This window comes from Haemaphysalis longicornis, unplaced genomic scaffold, assembly GCF_048455015.1.
Source record: "Haemaphysalis longicornis isolate Haplotype H1 unplaced genomic scaffold, Haemaphysalis longicornis Haplotype H1 scaffold_9, whole genome shotgun sequence".
Lineage (NCBI taxonomy): Eukaryota > Metazoa > Arthropoda > Arachnida > Ixodida > Ixodidae > Haemaphysalis > Haemaphysalis longicornis.
This window is the reverse complement of record NW_027526460.1, coordinates 89,030,166-89,052,580: the sequence shown is the minus strand read 5'-3', so window position 1 is coordinate 89,052,580 and position 22,415 is coordinate 89,030,166. Positions and strand designations below refer to the sequence as shown.

Genomic DNA, 22,415 nt, shown 5'->3' with positions numbered 1-22,415 from the left:
TTTGGTAGCCGAGAGAAACCAAACAGCTGCAAACAGAGTGAGAAATTACAAGAAAATTTAAAGAGCTGCAGGCTGCTCGAGCGCGCGAGGAACCTCCGAGCATAGAGTTTCATACAATAGTTATTTGTATGAAACTCTATGCCTCCGAGCAGGGAAGTAGTACGAGTAGGACATGAAGTATGGTCACAGAACAGGGAGGATTTTAGTATGGTCCCTAGGGACCATACATGAAGTAGGAAGGGAGAGTACAAGTAGCGCCACCTCGTTCCAGGCTTTACAAGCGCCTGTAGCCCAGCGCGAGTGAAAACAAACTAAACTAATGCAACATTATAAACACTTTATATTTTCTGTAAGACGCTTTTTAAAAATAGGTCGTGGCAACTTGTTCTCGCGCGCGCGTCAAGGGTTGGTGGCTAGCGCCATCGAGCGATCTGTATGTCAAATGGACTGGAAAACGGAGCCAATCGGCGTCAGCCGTGTCACGTGGCGCGGCATTTGGCATCTGCCGACCGATGTTGCCGATGTCCTGTTGTCAACGGTAAGTTGAAGTGTGCTGGTGGTATTTCTGTTCCGTTTTGTTCTGTCGTCAATTCTACAGTGGATATGCGCTCAAGGTGAAAGTCCCTCGCGCCGCCTGCGAAGATAGGCGGAAACCTGTTGACACAGATCCTTTCCTTTCATCCATTGCTCACAGCGGCGTGCGCAGTATGCGCCGTCAAGGTGGGGCACGAGACTTGGCCAACGTGCAACCTGGTGCAACCGTGTGAAAGCAGCCACCCGCTGTTTTGCAGCAGACTGCCGGACGAAAAATGTCGGTGAGGTCTCTCCTTGTTTTTGCTATTCTGCCGGCAGCCGGGAGAAACACGTTTTCGAAATTCTCCCGGCAGTCGAATCTCATTGGCTGATGAAGTGACGTCAAAAGTGCCGGGAAAATTAAACTTTTCGTATTCTGCCGGCAGCCGGGAGAATACGTTTTCGAAAAACACAAGAAAACCTAACCTAACCTAACCACTCGTTTTCTTGCTGCCTCGATGGTCAGAGCTTCGCGTTCCCAAAGCCGCACACAGTTTTCTACGCTGTACCTGGACATTCTTTCATCCAACTGCGTGAACGTTGCGAACTTCTCGCCGACAGCGAGGAGTCGGCTAGCAGAAATTTCCGTGGCAGCATTGCTCGTCTCTTGCAGTGGTGACGATCGCGTAGCTCCCGATTCAGGGAGCGACTCGGAGCTAATTTGATCCATGGCTAAAAACACTAACACTGTCTCAAACAATCTTCGCCCCAATTTGATGAGCCATGTGTCCCGCCGACCATGCCAAGAACTTTTTGCCCGTGTGGAGTGCGCAGTGATGCCAACCTGAGGCAACGCTTTATCCCTAGAATGACCCCTCAAAAATCCCTAGATAGCAGACAAATTCCCCAGATTGCATTTTTTTTTTATTTTCGCAAGTTGGCATTCACCTTTATTAGTCTAAACGCAGCTTGCTCTTCGCTTCGTTTGCTCTGAATCTTATTATAGTTTAGATACAGCCTATAGCAGCAACTGCAGCTCTTTTTTTGTACATTTTCTGTGGAGTGATGTGAATTCGCTTCTTCGAGCAGACGACTCTGGTTTCACAGCAACGCCTCTTGAAATGCTCTCGCAACAGTCTCTTCTCTGTATGCGCAAATTACCCAGGCAGCCGGCCGAGGCTTGCAGGACGACGAAAATGCTGGACATCGTGACACGTAACCCTTTGAAGTCTTAATCACTATACATTTCTTTCTTCATCCGCTTCAAATGCGATGGAGTGATCTGGAAGGTGTAGCAGGAGCTGTCCATCAAGGTCCTTTTTGCGTGCAGCAAGCCGCACAACGCATCTGTTGACAACCTGTTTCTTTGCTTTGTTTTCAGCAGATTTACTTGCGAAAACACGTTCGACCGCAGCGCTGGAGTGTGGTAGGCACAAAATGTTTTTCATAAACGCTGACAACAGGGGAAACTCTTGTGATAGAAATAGCGAAGGAAAGTTAGAAATGAAAAATAGAAATTAGCAAAAAATTACATTCTTTGCAGTCGCTTATTGTTGAAAACGTGTGGTTACTCAGCAACACCAGTCACTAAGCTGCATAGCGTTTCATTTCAACAGACTCTAAAAAATCCCTAGATTTCACTAAAAGACGCCAAATCTCTAAGAGACAAAAAACCCCTAGATCTAGGGATAAATCCCTAGGGTTGGCATCACTGGGAGTGCGCCAAAATTACGCGCGACGTCACGCGTTTGTCACGTGACCAGTGTTGCCAGATGGCAAAATGGGGCGCAGCCGAAATTATAAAAACATATAAGCCCAAAAATAGCCACCCATATGGTGGCTGGAAGGGGAGGTGAGAGCATCGGCTGCCGTGGAGCGAAGTAGGCAGTCATGCTAGCGGCGGTGGCGCTGCCGTCGTCAGGTAGATCGCTTCGCCGGTGCGGCTTCTGCGCGCTGTTGCGGTTAAGCTCCAATGTTTTTTTTTATCTGCATCGCTTTTACTTCATATTAACAGTAAGGTTATAAATAGCAGATGCGATTGGCGAACTTAGCCGCGCGCATGTGTAGTATCTGCGCGGGTGTTGCTGTCAGAAGGTTTTACTGTTACAGTCACCCCCATTCAAACGGGCGGCCGACGACTCGTAACAAAAATACCGACTCACCCATAAATTGAGGGGCTTAACGTCCTGAAAAGACATACGAGCTTTAAGGGACGCCGTGGGGAAGGGCTTCACACTAATTTAGACCACATGTAGTTCCTTAACGTGCGGCGACATGGCGTTCACACAGGAATTTTTGTATTTCGTCTGCACCGCAATACGGACGCCGCAGTCAAAATCGAACCAGCGACCTTGGTATCAGCAGCCTAGCGCGAAATCTGCGGATTCACCTATTTTTGATCAGACGTGCTAGAGTAACCGAGAGGTGCTGTTGTAGTGAACGCGTGACAACGCTCATTAAGTAAACCAACCATCATGCGAAACCAAGAAAGCATAGGGGAGTGTTTCCTCGCTGTTAGCTGTTTTTTGGCGCGTGCTTACCAGGGCTAACTTGTGTCTAGAGTGGCGGATCCTAAACTGAGTTGAGCGCGATGGTCACCAGGTTATATCATCCAATATTTCTGGTAAAAAAAATAAGACACATCGTATTCGGGCTGAAAACAATTACTGTTTATTCCAGTTATGCACCTATGAGGCGAAACGTGTGCAGAATTTACACAGAAGCAATGGATACTGGTAGAAATAGAATGAAAAGCTCAAGTAACACGACGCATCTTGAGGAAGTGCATTCTCTGCCTCCTTTCCTGCATTGCCCGATTCTGAGCTTTCACAAGGAAGTGTAGTCTCGTCAACGTGTAGAATTTGATCAGGCTGTTCGTGACATCTTGCCTATGCTGGGTGCAGCCGACAAAGTTTATGCGGTTTTGGGCCAGGCATGAGATCAAATCAAGGTAACTATTTGCTTTAAGCTTGTTGTGGCTAAAACAATAAGTAAACGCGTCTTCAATCTTTGCGACAAAGGCCTGGAGGTCTTTCGAGGGGTAAAGCAGTCCACCCTTGTCAATTTCCTTTGTGAGGCAGGCTTCTTTAGGTGCCTCACATCCAGCAGGTAGCAGCAGTGCTTTTGAGCAGCCTTCACATTTTGTCTTGCTCAGCATTTTGCGGGCAACATAGCCAGTCACATAATAAGTTATTCTGGAGTCACTCCTGGCTGTAGCGATTGAACTGTGGTAGGGGAGCATATCACATGATTCCAGTAGCTCATGTACCTCATTGAGGCACCCTACGTCCATCAGCTGATCAAGCCTCGACTGTGCTTCTTTCGGGTTCTCCTTTTTATCCAGTAGGCTCTTGAGTACAGTCGGCGGCACATTTTCATTACCTGGTGCTTTCGCTAAGCTGCAAAAGGACAGGCAGTTTGCTGAAAGTAGGAATTGCGCTGGAGTCGGATGGTCATTGCTTCCGGACATTTGTCGTAGGATCCCGAAAATGTTTTCCAGTGGGTCTTGGCTCATGCGTGAAGTCAGCAAATACTTATAGCCCAACTTTCCTGTGCAGTAGTCAAGAATGGATATTGTGCTTGTTAATGTGACACGCAGCCCCTCCGCAGTTGCTTTACTGATGAAGCCCAGCTTTACTTCAGATTCCCAAGTGTTTAAGTAGGAAAGAAAATTTTCCACTTCACTGAGAGCTTGCGATTTCAGACGCATAGCATCACGGCTGCACCTTGATGTCATTGCAGAAATGAGCTTGGACATTCTGCGTACGAAGGAGACTGTTGCTTCGGTGGAGCCGCTGCCACACGTATCTTCAATATCTTCTTTGTATACAGAAAGCCCCCTGAGAACTTCATCACTGAAAAAAGTGAAAGCATATTTCACCTTCATTTTTTCGAACCCATTGGGTTCTATGACAGCCCTTGTTACATGTGGCATTGCTTGTAGTCTGACAACATTACTATTATCACATTTCCAAGCTTCTTTCACCACGTCCGTTCTGACCCTTCCCTTTGGTATCTCGAGGCCTGTCTTGACAACACTGTCCCTGACACATTTCACCAGGTGAGGGAAGTCAGACAGGAAATGCAGGCTTCTAGTCTCATCTGCAAGATGCTTGACTTTGCAGACCGTTTTTTTCGGGCTTCCGTTGATTCCAAACTGCCGCCACATACTCCGGTTCCACGCAGCACCATCTGTTGTGACGAAATCAACAAACAGGCCAGCTTTTTCTGCAGCTAGCGTTGCGTCCAGTATGATCTTCGAAAGAATGTCCGCCTTCACGTTGCTGCGGGAACCAAAGACCCCAAGGATCTGTTGAAAGTGGCCGGAAAATGGCTGGAATAGTACAACCAAACCATGATCGCATCTCTCCATGGATTGATCTAGAGAGGTGTAGGCACCCAGATAAACAAAGCCTTCAATGAACCCACTGTTGGTAACTTTTAGATTCTCCGAAAGCTTCATTTCATCTATGAGGATGCCCCCATGCCTCTCAAATTCATCCATAGTTTTGGTTTTTTCTGAAACTGCAGCAAACAAATTTTCGTTCAAACCAAAGCTGCTCTTATAGTTTTTCATGTACTTGAGCAAGCAGCTCTTGCTTGGGAGCACCATGATTTTATGCTTCCGGATATGCTCATAAAGCTTCGGGCTTTTCATCCGCATCAAAATACACTGAAGTATCCATTCTTGGCTGTATTTCATTCCTTGAGTGCCCTTCCTACCGGAGGCTTTGAAGCACGTGCGAACCTGCTGCTGCTGCTTTTGGGTAAGCCCAGAGAGCCTTTCTTCGACTTTTTGCGATGAAATGGCAGCATTTTCTTCTTTCATTCTTGTGAGCATTCCCTTTAGGTTCCCCACCTTTGCTTTTTCACGTCGTAACTGCTGGTCACGTTTCATGACCTTTTTTGCAGTGCTAAAGGCAGCAGTCCCTCTTGCTTTCCTTCTTTTATATGACGCTTGATTCAAAAGCAGTTTCCTCAGGTATCTGCACTGAATGCATGCCCTTTCATCCAGCGATGCTCCTGAGCAGCTTTTGCTGTGCATGCTATTCCCATGCACTCTATGCTTTGGCCGAGTCAAGTTGTGACCTTTTTCCTCCAGTACATTTTTCTCGAATCCACAGCATGCGTTCATGTGCTCTACAGAATGGAGCAGCATTTCTACAGAATCAGCGTCCGATAGGTTCTGTTTCTTCAAACACACACCTTGCACAAACACCGAACAGTGGTAATGAGTGTCCTCTGCCGAACACAGCACCAGCTTCCTGAAGCACACAGTGTCACCAGCCTGCGCACAAATGCTAAATGCTACAGACCGGGGGGCTTCCACGACAAGATTCCTAGACCAATACCTGCTGGGCAGCTTCTCACTGTGTAGATAGTCCAGTTTATCCAAGGTGCATGTGTCGTCGGCAACTGTGTTGTCCGCGGTTGCGTCGCTGATGCCGTCGTGTTCCAACGAAGCACTCTCATGTTGTGCGTCGTCGTCTAGCTTTATTTTTTTTCCCAGTACCTCTCCTCTGGAAGTTCTTGACTGACGCTTCTGTGGTAGCTTCTTTGATAGGTAATGAGGCGTGTTGGGAAAAATTGTTGGTACTGCATCTTCGCTGAGGCTGGGTCGATCGCGTGGAATTTTGACAACCTCGCCATTCACAACATGGGTATAATCCCGCACGATGAAGTTCGGCTCAAAGTGTAACTCGCACAGCACTGACGCTTTGTCAAGAGGTTTGTCCGCTCGTGGAATGGCCTGCTGCCAAGCCCTGAACCTTTCTTCATCCTTTGGTACACCGAAAACTGACGCTTTTTTGCCTTTCTTCCGCGAAGAAACATACCCGCTCACGCACCCGGGAGCAAAGCAATGCTTTTGGCGCTTCGGAGGCTTATCCATCGTCGCTTGTGTCATGATGACAATTAAACGTTGGTCCGCTCGATAACACTGACGGCAGATATCCTAGAATACGCCTCTGAACAAGCTAGCATAACGCACACGACCAGGATTCTCCTACTCTTCGCTGCGCTGCTGGCTGCGAAAAGGCATCTACCTTGTCATTTGCGCGCCACCTGTCGCTAGCATGAATTACTGCTTCAGCCGGCGCTATGCGCCGCCCTCCGCGTTTCTCTCACCTCTCCCTTCTAGCCACCATACCACCCATGCAATCGGGCACAGATAGTACATAGCCCAATGTAGCCAGATTGATGTACAAAAACCATGCACTGCAAAGTGGTACAAACAGTTTTTTATTACCTAGAATTACTGTGACAGAAAAAAACAAGGCTTTTACGCCTATACAAATAACTTGAGAAACAGCAAGATACTTTTAATCTTATCAATGACAAAAAAGACACTCAGTGAATTTCTTCTAAATACACATCCATGGAGATACAGCAAGAATGAAAACACACACCTCGAAGCACAAGACTTGCTGCCAAATTGATACCAATCAGAGAAGAAAATACTTGCTAACTTCCGTGTAAATACAACTGACATGAGACATGCAAGAAAGCACAGCAAACCTCGCCGTACGTACAACTTGCTGCCAGATTGATAACAGTCAGACTGAAAAACACTGGCCGACTTCCTTGTGATTACAAGTAAACTGATGTAAAGCAAGACTAGGAAAATATTGCACATCGTCGCACACCACCCGATGCTCTAGGAACATATTACACCTCATACATGGCAGCACTGTTAAATTTCTCCAAAAAGCGCTCGCTTGGCTTAAAATTGTTACAGCAGCCGAAGTACTCTTTCAAGCCACACCGAACGTGCAGAATCATTTCCAGATTCCGCACAGTGAGTTTGTTTCTGTGGTCCGTCTTTGTTAGTCACGAGACTGAACACTCTCTCTACAGCGGCGTTCTACGCAGGTAAACAAAGAAGTGCAAACACCATCGCTGACAAGTTAGGAAAAAGAGCTTCACCCACACTGTTAGTAGCTTTCGCGACAGCCCTCCAGAATTCGCTAACATTGTCGCTCAATGCAAGAGAAGAGTGCACCGCCTGCAACGCCACATACTCACACTCAAGGATTGATGTGCCGCATGGTGCTGTGACCATAGAAACGACCTTGTGAAATGTGGTAAAAGGTGCGTTGTGAACATAGCAGGGCCTTAAGAACTTAAAGTTCTCTAACAACTCTAGCCTTTGTCTAGCTTAGTTCTGTAGCCTTTAGTACGCTGCATACCCAACCAACAAAAATCAGCACATTCAGCACCCAGTGCAACGCTTACCAAACGTAGCGCATCCTTAAAACACGCTTTTTAGAGTGGGATATCATTTGTAAAGATGTAGCCCAAAAACAGCCACGTAGCCACGTCGTCTAAAACGACGCCAGAAAATAAGTCGCCCAGTTTGGCTGTAAATAGCCCAATCTCGCAACACTGCACATGACTCCATCAGCCAATGAAATTCGACTGCCGAGAGAATTTCGAAAACGTATTTCTCCCGGCTGCCGGCAGACTAGCCACTCCCTTATGTTAACTTCTTGAATAGTCGAAGGGGCCAGCACTCGTGGTACACTGGGCTGGGTGTTAGGACGGGGGTGGGCGGGTGATTTCACGACGCCTGCTAGGACCTAGGCCATTCATGCTGGAATGTATACGACTTCCTCGTACTGAAAAGTGGCAATAATGTTTGGCTGCGCCTGTTTTGCCGCAGCCGGCAGATTAGCCCGGCAGAAAAGTTGCCGGCAGTTCTTTCCCATGGGCTGGCCCTGACCACGTGATTATTCTGCCGGCACATTTTCGCGGGCGTTATTTTACCGGTAAATTTCTGCCCGCTTTGGGAAAAGTGCCGGAAGGCATAGAGTTTCTTGGTTGGAGAGGAAACTGCACCTGGGAATCCATGTCATCGGGGGGAGGGGGGTTATGGGAAGACCACAGCTTCTGGCGTACGCTGGCATGGCAATTGGATTCTTAAGCAGTTTTTTGGAATTGCTTTCTTCACTACGCTTTACCATGTTAACGAGCCACGAGGTAGCCATAATTCTCCCTGTTCTGTGGTAGCTGTAAGCCGTGGCAACTGTGGGTTCGTTGAACGAGCTGGCAGTGTGTGATCGTATACCTAACGTTAGTCACGCCGGAGTTGAAGGAACGTATGGCTGATCTGCTAATATGCTGTTGTGGAAGTTGTAGCTGACGAAAAAAAGAAACAAAACGTACTTCGACGAAGACAAGATATGACAGACACGGGCGCCTGTATCCATCCTATCTTGTCTTCGTCCACGACTGTGTTACACCACATTTTCCTTTTTCTTCAAGTACGAACCAACTCGCTCAGCGACAACTTTTGTTAAAGTGTAGCTGATGGTCGGTGCACCGGTTCACCACAAAGGCGACGTTTTCATAAGCACACTCAAAAACATTTCCAAGCTCTTCAAACAACTTATTATTTGAAATAACTGTAAAATTAATAAAATGAGTCTCGAATAAGTTTCCCCCCAAATATTAACCTTGTTAACTACCAGCATGGTCTACCATGGTCTACCAGCATGGACTACCAATGTGGTCGGCAAAGTGGTTAGAAGCATTCAGGCTGTGTCTTTGAAATCACCGGATAGAAATATTGAATAGTGACCATGAATATGCTGGAAGACTCAAAGCATCTTCCTGTCCCAGTGCTTTACTGCACTGATTGAGCTAGTGTACATGTGTGTTCCTGCGTTGAGCATTTGCAGTTTCGACAGCACAATGCACAGCTGAGAGTTCCAAAGGCGATTGGAGTGACAATAGCATGAGTACAGCCGACTATTGGCATCTTGATGGGGAAGACTTGCATAGGTGACTCTTCCTTCTCTCAGTGGAATGGCTGCTTCTATGGGCAACCCAAAGTGGGTCTCGGGAATAGTAGTCGTGGGTGTATAACACCATGTGAAAAGGTGTTTTGGTCAGGGAAGGCTTGCTATAAAAATAAGAATACAGCGCTATCACCACTCACAGCTGGATGAACTTCACTTTGCTCCGATTTATTAAGTTTGTGATGATACTGAGCTGGGTGTGTTCCTGCACTAAGAAAACAGAGGGACAATAAAGTACCACGACACTGCAAATGGCTTATCTGTTAATATTCTCGTCCTGTACCATCACTGGGTGCAATTAGGCCAGGTAGGGCAGTTACAACTGCAGGAGGTGCATATAAGACAGGCTCACCACTTTCTGTAGCTATAAGGCCTGCGACGTGCAGTTATCAAACTTTGCATGCCTTCAGCTTTCTGCTGATTTACGATTTAAAGTTTGCTCTTTACACCAGTCAGGCAATGTAAAATAGTATATGCAATATGTAATAGTATGTATGTAAGGCACTTGTATGTGGAAGCCCGCACCACACAGCTGCCTGCAAAAAATTGCTGCCCGTGCAAGCATCGCACTAGCCATCAAGAGCGCAGACATCAAGGGCGATAGCAAGCTAAGTGAATGGCTAATCTCGCTTTTACCATGAAACAAATTCTCCGTTAGTGGGACTGACCTCTTCAGCTTTCATTAAAGGTTTTCTCTCTCTCTCTCTCTCTCTGTTACCGTAGAATTTGTAGATGTACCAGAACACAGTGAGCTCGACCATGTCTCGTTTGCACATTTACCTGTCACCACAATTACAAGCCGAATGTGGTACATCCAGCGTGGCACCCCAATGCACACAATCATTTCCACATCACTGAATTCGCTGCATCACAGCACGGCATATCCTTGCTTGGTGAACTTTTTTGCTGCATGTTGTTGCTGACGGCAACGTAACTTGTTTTCTTGTAGGATATGGGGGCGCACAACTAGTGGTGTCACACTTCGTCATCGATCGTTAGGGAAAAGATCGGTGTCATCGTGTTGTCGCCGTTTCACCGGCGAGGGCTCAAGGTGACGGCTTCATTCGTGAGCTGGCTCAGAGAAACAGACAACGCGACGCCGAGGGACACTTCGACGATACACTTACTTGATTTAAATAACCGGCCACGACAACGTATCACGCGGGTATCATCTACGTGGAAAGAAACTAACTCGGGCACAGAACAAATTCCGAGGGGCAAAATGACGCAATAACAACAGTAAAAAAAGAGTAATGCTGTACGCACGACGTCGTGTACTCAGACCGGAAAAGGCTGTACGCACGACGTGACACGCCCGCGCCATCTAGCGGATAACGGCGTGACTAACGTGAAAATGCCATGAAATAATAATAACAACAACAACAAAAAAAACCACTAAAGGCTCGGTTCAGCAGGCGATGCTTTGTTGGTTCGCGATCGTCCTCTCAGTTAACATCCTACAGCAATTAGGTGTGCGATTGTTTTGTCGTGCAAGCACATTTTGAACATTTCAGCGGTCGGCAAGACCCCCCGGGAAACCCCTTTTGTGCTTACATCACAAGCCACGATGGGAGCGGTCTGCCCGTGTCAAATGTCATCGCTACGATTAATCAATAACAGTGACTCTGGCTAGTTATTCAGCAAAGGCGGTTTGGTGGGCTGGTTAAAAGTCGAGGCATATTGTTGCCCCCCACTGTGAGCTGTGATGCGGGCGTGAAATCAACCCCAGTGGTCACTCTTGACATCTCCATCTCGCCTCTCGCGTACTGCCGTGAAAAATTGTCAGTTAGTTGCACTGCGGACACTTTAACTGGCACGGGCTTTGTCAAAGCCCCTGCCAGTTAAAGTGTCTTTGATTGGGTATGTCCCATACCTACAGGCGCAACATTTTTTTTTTTTTGGCAGGATATTTTGCCAGCACTGTAAAATTCTTAGTCACTTGCTTCACTACTATGACTGCAGTACTTATACCTAGTGTTAATTTATTTATGGCTGGTATTTATGCCTCACCGTCAGTTCTCCCATGGCTTACGTGGTGCAGCCCAGTGGTTGCTTGCACTTGTTGGGGTCGAGAGCACTGGTTCAACCCTGAGCACTTTTGTAACTGTAGGTCTAGGTCATGCGGATGTCCTGCTGAGTTGTGTTGCTTGTGGGGTCAGTACTTGTGATACACTTCTTGTATTGGAGTTGCTTGGGTGTTAGGTACAGAGAAAATGTTACGAAAACAGTGCTGCTGATAGCAAAATTCTGCCCGTCAGTAATAGCCCACAGACTAAAGGGCCGTCATTTTATTTCCTAGAATATATATTTTATAATAGCTCCCGGCAAAATATACCTACCAGAAAAATGTGTATCGCTACAAGTTTATAACCTGGTCGAAATGTGGCCTGGTAATCACAATTCCTTTTTTTTTTGTCCAAGTTAACTTACAGGGATATGACGGCTGTACATTTGGCATCTCTATTTGGCACCAAATACAACCTCTTCCATGATGCAAGTTGTTTGGCGGTACTGTAATGTTGTGCAATACCAAGAAGCTAATATATTTCACCATGCTAAGACCATGCAGATAGTGTGGATTCTTTTTGTAATGTCGCTTAGTAGCTAGCATTGAAAGGGCTCTGTGCACATGATAGAATTTATTTCTGTACAGCCATACCATACAAGATTATCAAAAGGTGCTCACATGACTCAAATTTAGCCAGTGGCAGGAGACTCTCCAGTGCATCCAGTGCAGTACCACAGCTTCCTTGCAGTTTCCTTAAAAACTCCGGCACATGGCCTGGAATATGTGGAAATGAATGCACAGTGCAGATAATGATGATACAGCGCTTATGCAATAACCTGGTGCTCCCTTTGTATGCTAAGGAGCGCAAATATAAGCAAGGACACAGAAAGACGACGGGACGAGCGCTGATCTTGCATTTATCTTGCAAGTATCTTGCACTTAAATTTTCACAATGTTAATGACAATCAGATTACCACTTTGCTACTGTTATGCCTCGGAGATCACTAATAAGCGTAATCGTGGGAAGGAGGCTTTTGTATAAAATGAAAACAAGAGAACCAGACTACAAGTTAAATGGTTACGTCTTTTTCTATAGTTCAGAGTTTCTTGTGAAGCAGCTTAAAATTTTCCATAACACAGAATAGCAATTAAATGCTAGGGAAACATGCAGTCACCAGTGAAACCATTCCAGGCATTGGTCGCAGCAAACCATGGTAATTTTTCCATCATCTTTTTCCTTGCATAGGCTGCAAGTCCAAAGTTTGTTCTGCTTCTTTACAGCAACTGTGAGAAGAAATAAAAAAGCAGTGCTTAAATTAAGAAAAAGCAACAAATGAAAACAGAATATTTTATGATTTGCTTACCTGATGAATTTAAAAGAAACCATGCATCAGGAGAAAAGTATTTCTTTAGTTTCGGCAAAGATACCCGGCAGTCCAGCAGAGCACTGGGGAGGGCTTCTGGGTGCACTTCAAGGTCTTCTTCCTGCAGAACGTACTCCCCATCCACCACCTTCTGGCAGAGGTTCCTGTCGAAGCTTGCCTACAGCACTGGAAAAATAAAATTGCAACGAAAACAAACCAAAGATAAGATAGATTAAACACCACAATGCACGTCTGACTGACTTACATTTTGCTCGTGCCTTTCCGGACAGCTGCTTGAATGGCACAGGACTGCCATCATCAACTTCCCTTGCTCGCTTTGCCCGGTTCTGCAGCAGTCTCTTGCAAGGACGACCTCGGCTCTTGACTTAAGGGAGTCTTATTTCGCACGAGGAATTAGATGCTGTCATCTCTTGGCTTGCATCTACTGCTGCCGTTCCAACAGTCGCACTGCTGCTGCTGCTAGTGTGCCGGTTGTCACCAGCGGGCTTATCAATCGATACCTGCAGGACGTGCCTAGAATGCAATGTATCAGCGGCGCAGGCATCTTGCACCTTGGCGTTTCCTGGTACATCATTTTTTTCATCTTCATGATGCGTTAGTGCTACGTCATCTTGCCTCAGCCATGCAGCATTTACCGACTCTAAAAAAGCCAGTCTCGCTGCAGACATCTGGCTGGCAGTCGGCTAGGTTATCCGCGACAGCCTTGAGCGTCCTCATCGCATAGTTGAAGTGTTGACTTCTGTTCATTTTTTTCAAAAGAGGGTCCTGGCATGGCGACTATTTGTACTTCCCCAGAACTACCTGCTCCAGACCTGGAATCAGCTTCTTGATGGTTTCTTTCTACAGTGCTACCAAGGCACTCAACCTGGTATGACTTGAACCATCGCTTGCTGACAACCTTCTCCAAACAAGGCTCCAAATTGAACCTTACACACACAGCAAGCATGTGCCGACCAAGCAGCTTCATTTTAGAGTAGGTGGTACAGCTGCATGAATTGTTCTCAAATGAAACATCGTGCCAGATGTCACCAGATGTCGACAATACAGCGTAGGTATGAGCTGACAGCTGTTTTATCTATCGAGGGTCGTCATGCAACTGGGCCAGCTCCCCGCTCACTAATTTGCAGGCATACGGTGTCAGTTTCTTGCTGCACTGCTCCTGTACACCTCCACGCACTTCGTGGCAGTAAAAGTCACACGTCTTCAAGAGGGAGGTCTTGTGATGTGCTTCTTGTGACATGCTTGTCGAAATCTTTAAGAGCCCACGTACCGCTTCATGGAGCTTACATGAAGATGACAAGACATTTTTGATTTTTGCATTATGCGACTCAACACGGTTGGTGGTATTGTTACCTCCTGTAAACTCGCGATCACAGAGGTGCCGCACCCGCATGTCAGTAATGCCACCCCAGTTTTTTGTGAAATAGCTGGCAGCTTCTGCACTTGCGTACCTGTCAAATTCTTCCTTTGCCTCGTTGTACGTGCTGTGTGTAGGTGCATGCAGCATCTTGCAAAAGCTGGTCAACAGACGTTCCCGTTCTTCAGGTGACTTGCCTCCTCATCACCTCCTCCGCATCGTCCCATTTCCGCCTCCACATCCGCATCCTCAACACCCCAGCGCGCGCTTTGAACATCGCACTTCCTGGCAAGTTGTCGTAGAAGTGCTCCTGGGAAATAGTGTTTGTGTGACGCGTACAGATGGAGAGATGGTTTCGCCACGGCCCTGTCCGCCCATCTTCTCGTTTCCGCTGCTACCACTCGCTCCCGCAGCTGTTTCCCGCTCAGGCTGGTCTCCTTGATGTTATTTAAGACCGGTAGCGGCACTTCGTTCTTGTGGGCCAGTGCGCGCACCCTTTTCTTCCACCGTGTGGCGTCACCTGCGAGCAGCATACACCGGTGAACCCGGTGTACCCAGAGCGTGTCGCTTAGCGAGCATGCGCGGATGTCGAAGCCGAGCTTGGCTACGGCCTCTCGTGGCTCAAATGAGGACCAGCCCACATCCCCTTGGACTGCCTCATTTGGTGTCGACCGGTGGGCACCCAGGGCCAGTCACCCTCTGTCTTCTCTCCAAGTACTCTCAGGTGGCTGATGACAGGCAAAGCACTGCATTAGCAAATGTGAGCACCGGAACGTGCACCATCTTCCAGAGGCCCTTGACAACCTCCACCCTGTTGAAGGACCAGAGGATTCGGGCCCTCAGGATGTTCTGGCTGCGCAGTGCCTTTCCGCGAGCTTCTCCTGCACTGTGAGCTCTTCTCCCTCTGGTAGTGTGCCCGTGTCGCCCCAGCGAAGTATGGCACACTTCGGCACACTGAACCTCAGCCCCAGCAGCTCTGCGTGCTTGGTGCAAATGTTCAGGAGTCGCTGCAGGTCCGAACGAGAGTCCGCTGTAAGGACAATATCCTCAGCATACATGAGGCCAGGTAGTCACTGGTGGATTGTCCTCCCCTCCTCCATATAGGTCCAATCAAAGCCTATTGTACTTCCCTCCAGCTTTGCCTCCAGATCGCTCAGGGACAGCATGAATAGCAGAGGGGACAGAGGGCAACCCTGACGGAGGCCCCGCTCGACAGGTACGGGCTGGGAGCACACGCCCTGCCATTCCACAACCACTTCTGTGTCCGCATACAGGCTCTGCAGCAATTCCACTACCTCCACTGGCAGGCCCTTTTCCTGTAGCTTCTTCCACAGCAAGGTGTGGTCAACCCTGTCGTATGCCTTTTCCACGTCCAGGAAAGCAGCCCACAGTTCCCGCCCTTGCAGGCGGGCCACCTCTATGCACTGGGTCAGGACGTAGAGGTTGTCATCCAGCCGTCTGCCCCTGCGAAAGCCGTTTTGGAGCTCTCCCAGGGCCCCCTCTCGTTCTGCCCATGCCTGCAGCCGTCTCCGAAGGATCTGGGTGAAGACCCGGTACAGCACCGCTGTGACCGTGATTGACCTGTAGGCCTTCCAGTTGCTGCGATCTCCAGTTCCCTTGAGCTCCACTCTTTGGGCACCTGCCCCGTCACCAGAATGATGCTGGACATTTCACGTAATGCCTCACGTTGCCCATGGCCCAGACACTTAAGCAGAGTCGCTGGGAAGCTGTCCAGACCCGTTGCTGTTCGGGCCGGTATGTGAGTTAGAGCCCGCTTTAACTCGGTTTCTCCTACCGACACAAGCCACTCTTCTAGGTCTGCTGCGGGCCCTCCATCCTGCCCTTGCCCATCTGTGTTGGTCTCTGTGCAGTCCTGCTTAGTGCATCCATGCTTAATCCCTTCTGAGGCGCCACTTGGGTGTTCTTCCTTGAATAGAGCCGCAACGACCAACACCATGAGCTCCCAGCTGTCCCCCTCTGACAGAAGCTGTTGAGTCTCTGGGTGTCGCAGCTGCTGTTGGTGTGTGTTGCCAGACTTGCTTGCCTAGCTCTGTGCCAACATATACAAGTTGTGCAGAGTTTTTTTTTGTAATTAGGCTTTAAAGTAAACGTTTATTTTTGTTTATAAATGCACTTAAGTAACTTTAACGTTGCTAAACTGCATCCAACTGCGTTGTCTAAACGCTGAAGAAAAAATGCCGGTTGCATCAAGCCGACGAAAGCCTTTTGTTCGAGCAACAGTGTGCCGCCATATTCGCGCGAGGTTGCGAGCTTCGTCTGCTGCTGCTGTTCTGTTTGTGCGACCGCTCCACCTCCAGAGCCATGAACAAGTACCAGGTCATGGTTCTCCGGAAACATTTGTTGGTGCTGGAGACAGTGAGGAGGCGAAAAAGAATAAAAAATTCGGCGGCTGTGGGTGCGGCAAGTGTTCCAGTTCCGCAAACAAGAAGGTTTATATTACAATTACACTGCAGTAAGTAACTGGATTCTCTGTCTGTTTGGGCTTTTATTTTATATTATAGCCCTTTAGCTTTATGTTTGTACCACTTTAAATGAATGGTAGAGGTAGATTACACATTGCATGAGTGCACAATTGCGTCGCTTCATGCTAGCGATAGCGAGCATGATGAGCAAGCAGTAGCTCATCCTTTCGGAAGTCTCGGCGCAGTTCGTGATGTCGCCTGTCTTACTACTGCCTTAGTATGGGCCTCAATTTTTCCCGTTATTTGCAGATGCAGCGCTTGCGGGAGGGCGACCACGCCTTTTTTAAATATTTTATAGAATGACGCCGAGGAACTTCGACCTCTTGCTGTCGTGGAGAAGGCATATGACAGGGTTGACCTCAAGCAGCAGTACTTCGTCCGGGAGCCTCTCGAGCCAGGCGAAAGGCTTGCAATTGCCTTGAGGTTGGTTGAAATTTCCGCTCACATTTATTTCATCTCAAAAACGTTACTTAAAAGCGTTGCGGTTCGCTTGGCTGCAGCAATTTTTTCATTGCGAGCAGCGTCATGATTTGCATTGCATACCAACAACGTACCAGTGTGTGCCACCATGCAAGCTGTTCTGCACGTCATAGTTATGTTTTTCGTGGTTAGCCAACGTTTGCTTGGCAGCACGTGGTAGTGGCAGTTACAAGGCACCTGCGCTTTCTGTTCTTGTTGCAGCTACCTTGCCTCGGGGCAGGACATTAAAGACGTGGCCCTGGCCTACCGCATGGGCATCGAGACGGCCCGGATGGCCATTCACGACATGTGCCAAGCCATCTGGGCACGCTTGAAGGACAAGTACGTGAAGGTACGACCCCACAAGAGATCACTGTGTTCCAGGGAATGCACTGTAATGGTAGTCACAGGGCAACAGTTGGACCGGTGTTGAAAGCGAAGGTTATGATTGGGGAGGATGTATTTTTGTATGAATGGAAAATGTAATAAAACCCATGCAGGTCATATCACACGTCCCGTTTTTAACATGCTGAAGCAGCACCTGGGCCATGAAGCATGGTGCAGTGGGAATCTGCAAACTACTTCGCACTACCTAAGGATACTGCTGACATGCACCAAAAACCCGTGTAGATGGCGTTCAGGTGTTGGAGAACCCACAATTCATTTACGTGTAGACCGCTTATAACGTATGTCGCGGGAGCCGCAAAAATCCGCACTATAAGCGGTACCGCACTATAACCAAAACGTGCGCGAATTCAACCAAATCGCGACCTGTCTCTCAAGTCATCCTAAATTTTTTATCACCCAAACGCACAGCGCCTAAAAACGAAGGAAGGGTCTTTATTTCGTATTATTTTTAACATCAGCCGCTGCTGCCGGGTCTCACACATTGCAAAAGCGCGGTCTTACAAACGGCGAGTGCGGCTTTAACTTCCGTTGTATTTGTATTTTGAAAGACCATGGCTGCGTTTTTTGCGTCTATGAAGATGCCGCAGGACATGATAAAAAAGGCCAGCGGGATTCTTTTTTTTTTTTTTTTACCCCACTCTGTGTTCACGATGCCAAAGGCGGCTGCTTATCAGCGCAACGTACTGGTGGTGGAAATCTTCGCGCGGCTCGCTTGTTCGGGAAGAGCGGTGGCTTATCTGCACAACGTTCTAAAGCGTGAACCGCATGGAGCGATTTCTCGCGAAAACGTGCAGCGCACGCCGCAGGCGCGGCGACGCCGGCGCGGATACAACCATAGCCTCCTTTATACTTTCTGTGCCTGCGACGTCGCCGGGAGAACAATGGGAGGGCTCCGTCGCTCGAGTTGCGGAGAGCGGCCGCTCACTTTGGTGGGGGCGCCACTTACGTATAGTGCCGGGGCCGTCGGCGCGCCGATGGCGAGCGCGCAGCAGTGCCGGCGTGCACCCGTTCGCACCGTTTTAGAGCTCTCTTGCTCGCAGGTTGCGTGCTTTCTAACAATATCTCTACTGGTGGAAATACAGGAAGTTGTACAGCCCTTATTCAAAGGGTTCAAGTGGTGCCAAACGTAAGAGTAATATTTAATGAACACTTGTGTACACATGAACACTTAATGAACACCAACATGCGTAGCAGCACGACGTCTTCACAGACTGCGGTGGGCACTGTGCGGAGTTGGCTTACGATTACCACGACCCCAAAAAGTACTATAAAAGAAGGAAAATAAAATGCTTAAGTGCATATAAACGTGCTGTTACAAACAGCATCGCATTTTTTTGTTGGAGAAGCCCGTGATGGATGTCGTGACGCGCGTCTTTTTTTTTTTTTTTTTTTCGAGCGTGCGGCATGCTAAGTGAAACAAATGGAACAGGCAGGAAAGCATGTTAAGTTGAAATGGGGTGCAACCCAGTGGGCAGAAAACAAGATACTGATACTGATTGTAGGGTTTAACGCGCCGACGCAATGCAGGCAATGAGACACGATGAGGCGCGCTGTAGTGGAGGGTTCCGGATTAATTTTGACCACCTGGGGATCTTGCTGCCGCATTCTTGGGCCATTGCGGCACGTCGGCCGAATCCCGCCTGGAGCCCGCGTGCCGTCGGCACTTTCTTTCATACTCCTACGGAGAGTGGAGGGAAACCGTCGCTGAAGTTTTGCACATTGCCCGCCCTATAGGCCTCCTGCGCTGGAGTTTTGGCGACATGCAGCGCCCCTAGCGGCCAACGCCTCTGGGTAGTACAAAAGCAGACGACCCCCGCCGCCCTCCATGTGTTTTCAATTACAAGCCAGAGTGAAAGTTGGTTGTGGCGCTTTGTGGCGAGTTTAAATGACTGCATATTGTATGAAATAGCCCTTAAAGTAGTTGCAGAGGCTAAACAAAATAATATCCGCTAAAAGAAGCCGATTTGTCGGCTTTCTTTTAGCGAGCTTTCGCGATGGTCGCGGCGTGGGAAAGTATCGCCAGGTCGGGTGGTTTAACTGTTTCACGACAGTTACAGTTTTTTCTTCTTGCGTGCGGCCGACAAAGGAAAGTTCACGAGTAGCATAAACAAGGAACGCTGCTCATCCTATATCCTGAGGTAACTGCAAAAGGTTGCTTCAGCGGGAGCATGCAAGCGAACGCAAGAATTGCGCAGCCGACTCAGCTGACACTGCTGGCCTGGCACCGCCTTTGAAACGAGTGGAAATTTTGTTTCGTATTTTCGCAAACTAAATGATTCTTGCGTAACGTTTTACGCCGCACGATTTACGAACGGGAGGGTACATGTATACTAGCGAGTAGGTGGGGCAATAGCGCCAAATAAACAAATTAAGCGCTATTAAAGGACGCAAAACATGCACCAAATCACACGCCCGCTGCCTGCAGAGATGTGTACTTCTATAACACCACATAACACAGCATAACATAACACAGCCGCATACACGGCGCGGGGCCCCGAATATTTACATACGATCATCACTGACTGTGTTGGTTTCCTAGTGCAGGGGTCGTCGAATCTAAACGCCGACACCCCAGTTTTGACTTCAAATGGAGTTAGACAGCGAGGTAAGAACAGAGAATTGGCGTCCTCCAGTTGAATTGCACCCCCATCTTCACACTTCGCCAGATTATTGTCAAATATTATTAGAAATTCGCTGAATTTTTTCTCTTTGCATTCAAAGCCCCCCCCCTCCGATTTGCCGTCCAGCCCTCCGCCGTGTCGGCTGCATGGAACTCGGCCGTTGCTGACGCTCATTCTAGGCTATTAAGTGCGAACTGGGAATGTATACTGCAAGAGCGTAATTAAGTAAAGCGAGAGCAAACAAGGAAAGCGAGCGGCCTCTTAGTTCGCCCGACCACTTTGTTTTACGGCCACTATATATAATTTCGGAATCGCAAAACAGATTTCACGCTTCTGACGGTCGCGGCAATTTGTCACTGAGACACGCAACAAAACGGCAAGCTAACGCTGCACCGTGTATTCGTAACGGCGACGCAAACGAGCACTGTTTGATGAAAGTGCACGCATAGTGTGCAGGTACGCAAAAGAGCGGCGCACCGCAGCAGGCGAGCCTGCGGTCCGCCGGACTCGCTGGCTTTTTAAAGCGCGATCATCACCGATTGCGTCACTCTTCTTGGCTGTTTTTGAGAAGTCTCTCTCACCTAGAGTATTAGTTTAAACTAGAAATTTCACTCAAAATTTTACTTCGTACGACCATCGATCGGTGAACCTGCGAGTAGCAGACGCCGTCACGGTCCCGGCACTTTCGTCGGCGCTGTAAACGTGTTAAGCGCTGCAAAGCTTCTCCCCCTAATGCCAAGTTGATCGCTGAAATAGATCGGACGCGTCGGGAATGAACTGGTGACCATGTCGCAAAATAATCGGGAGCGTCGAGCTCAGTTTGCTTCTGTCAACACGGGATCCTATGGGACCCGCGCAGCTTTGTACTACCCGGAAGTACTGCCCGGAAGCCGCTTGCGCAGCGCCCCCTGGGCAGCGCAGGAGGCCTATACGGGACCAACGTGCGCCGAAATCTCGTACACACGGTCGTTTTTTGCTTTTCGCCTCCATCAGAAAAGCGGCCGGGAATCGAACCCGCGACATCGTGCTAAGCAGCGCAAAATACCAGGCAATTAACTCATTCAGTGGAAACCAAAAAGCACTCAAACATTTTATTCTCAAGAACAAGAGACAATGGGTCTATTCGTTTCAGCTGCACCGCTTGCACCAGTTCACAATGGCGCACGGACGGGTTCCGTTTTTGTGCAGCGCCAGTTCAAGGGGTGCAGCTGCAGCGCGACACTAGCGCCACGGAGAAACGAATGCCAAAGTGCAGGTGTTGTGCAGGCCGTCTGCTTCGTGTTTTCGTGCGCGCCGCATTTAGTTTTGCTGTGCTCGTGGTTTGCGCGCCAGAGAACTTGTTTGCGGCTTTATTTTCTTAACGTGTACGTGCGCAGGATATTTTTGCGTGTGTGTACATCGCTGCTGCGCCAAAGGACGACGATGGACTGTGCCACATTAGCTACTGTCGTTCAAGTAGCAATGGAGCTCGTGGACTCCGACAGCGAAGACGAGGAGTTCGACGACTTGGTCGCAGCGCTAGCTGTAAAGCTGGTGAGAAAGGACAGGAATCGTATTCCACTCTACTGTGAGGAGGTCGTTGGCAGATATTTTGAGTTCGAATTCAAGCGGATGTTCAGGCTGTCTCGCGAGACCTTCAACGATCTTGCAGACCGCTACCAAGCGTCTCCTTTCTTCCCGGAGTTCCATGGAGGGCGCCCACGAATCAGTGCTGAGAAAACGTGTCTTGTCGTCCTGACCTACCTCGGGAACCAGTGCAGCATGTACTCGATCGCCGACAGGTTTGACATATCAGAATCATCTGTGCACGCGTGTATTGAGAGGGTGCTCGACCTCTTGCACAGCCTCAGTGCTGAAGTGATCTCTTGGCCGGACGAGCGAGAACAAGAACGCATCAAGGCTGGCTTCTTGCTAAAGAGTGCTGGAAAGGGGCCACGTAACACCATTGGCTGCGTGGACGGAAGCCATGTGGAGATCAACACCCCAAAGGAATCTCCGCAGTCGTACTTCAACCGGAAGAAGTTTCCGTCACTGATTCTGCAGGGGATTTGCGACAACGCAAACAGATTCACGGACGTGCTTATCGGATTCCCGGGTTCGGCCCATGATGCTAGGGTGCTCCGTGAGGGACCCTTTTTCGAGGAAGCAACACAAAAGTGCAGCAACGGGTACATACTAGGGGACTGTGCCTATCCGCTGCTTCCGTGGCTCATGACCCCCTATAAAGACACTGCTCGAAGCTTCCCCACCTGGAAGAAGAAGTACAACAAGTGCCACTCCCAGCAAAGAGTTGCCATTGAAGGTGCATTTGGACTTTTGAAGCAACGCTTCAGGAGGCTGTACTTGGTGGATGCAGCCGGCATCAAGCAGTGCTGCTTGATAA

General features: G+C 48.6%; 1 protein-coding gene and 1 pseudogene across 7 annotated transcripts in view; one reads left to right on the top strand and one right to left on the bottom strand.

Annotated features, from left to right (window-relative positions):
* The first annotated feature begins 383 nt into the window (after positions 1-383).
* Positions 384-22,415, top strand: part of LOC144152261 (uncharacterized) — an 89,318-nt gene continuing 67,286 nt past the window's right edge. For 2 of the 7 annotated variants that reach the window (XM_077683492.1, XM_077683493.1), the window contains exons 1-2: positions 428-538; positions 695-811. In XM_077683492.1, the coding sequence (XP_077539618.1) occupies positions 443-538; positions 695-811 (213 nt within the window). In that variant the 5' untranslated portion in view covers positions 428-442. Of the gene's footprint in view, positions 539-561; positions 615-694; positions 812-6,038; positions 16,968-17,225; positions 17,356-22,415 lie in introns of those variants that run through there. The other 5 variants (XR_013319121.1, XR_013319122.1, XM_077683495.1 and 2 more) reach the window with 5 other exon arrangements.
* Positions 9,448-17,114, bottom strand: LOC144152391 (uncharacterized; annotated as a pseudogene).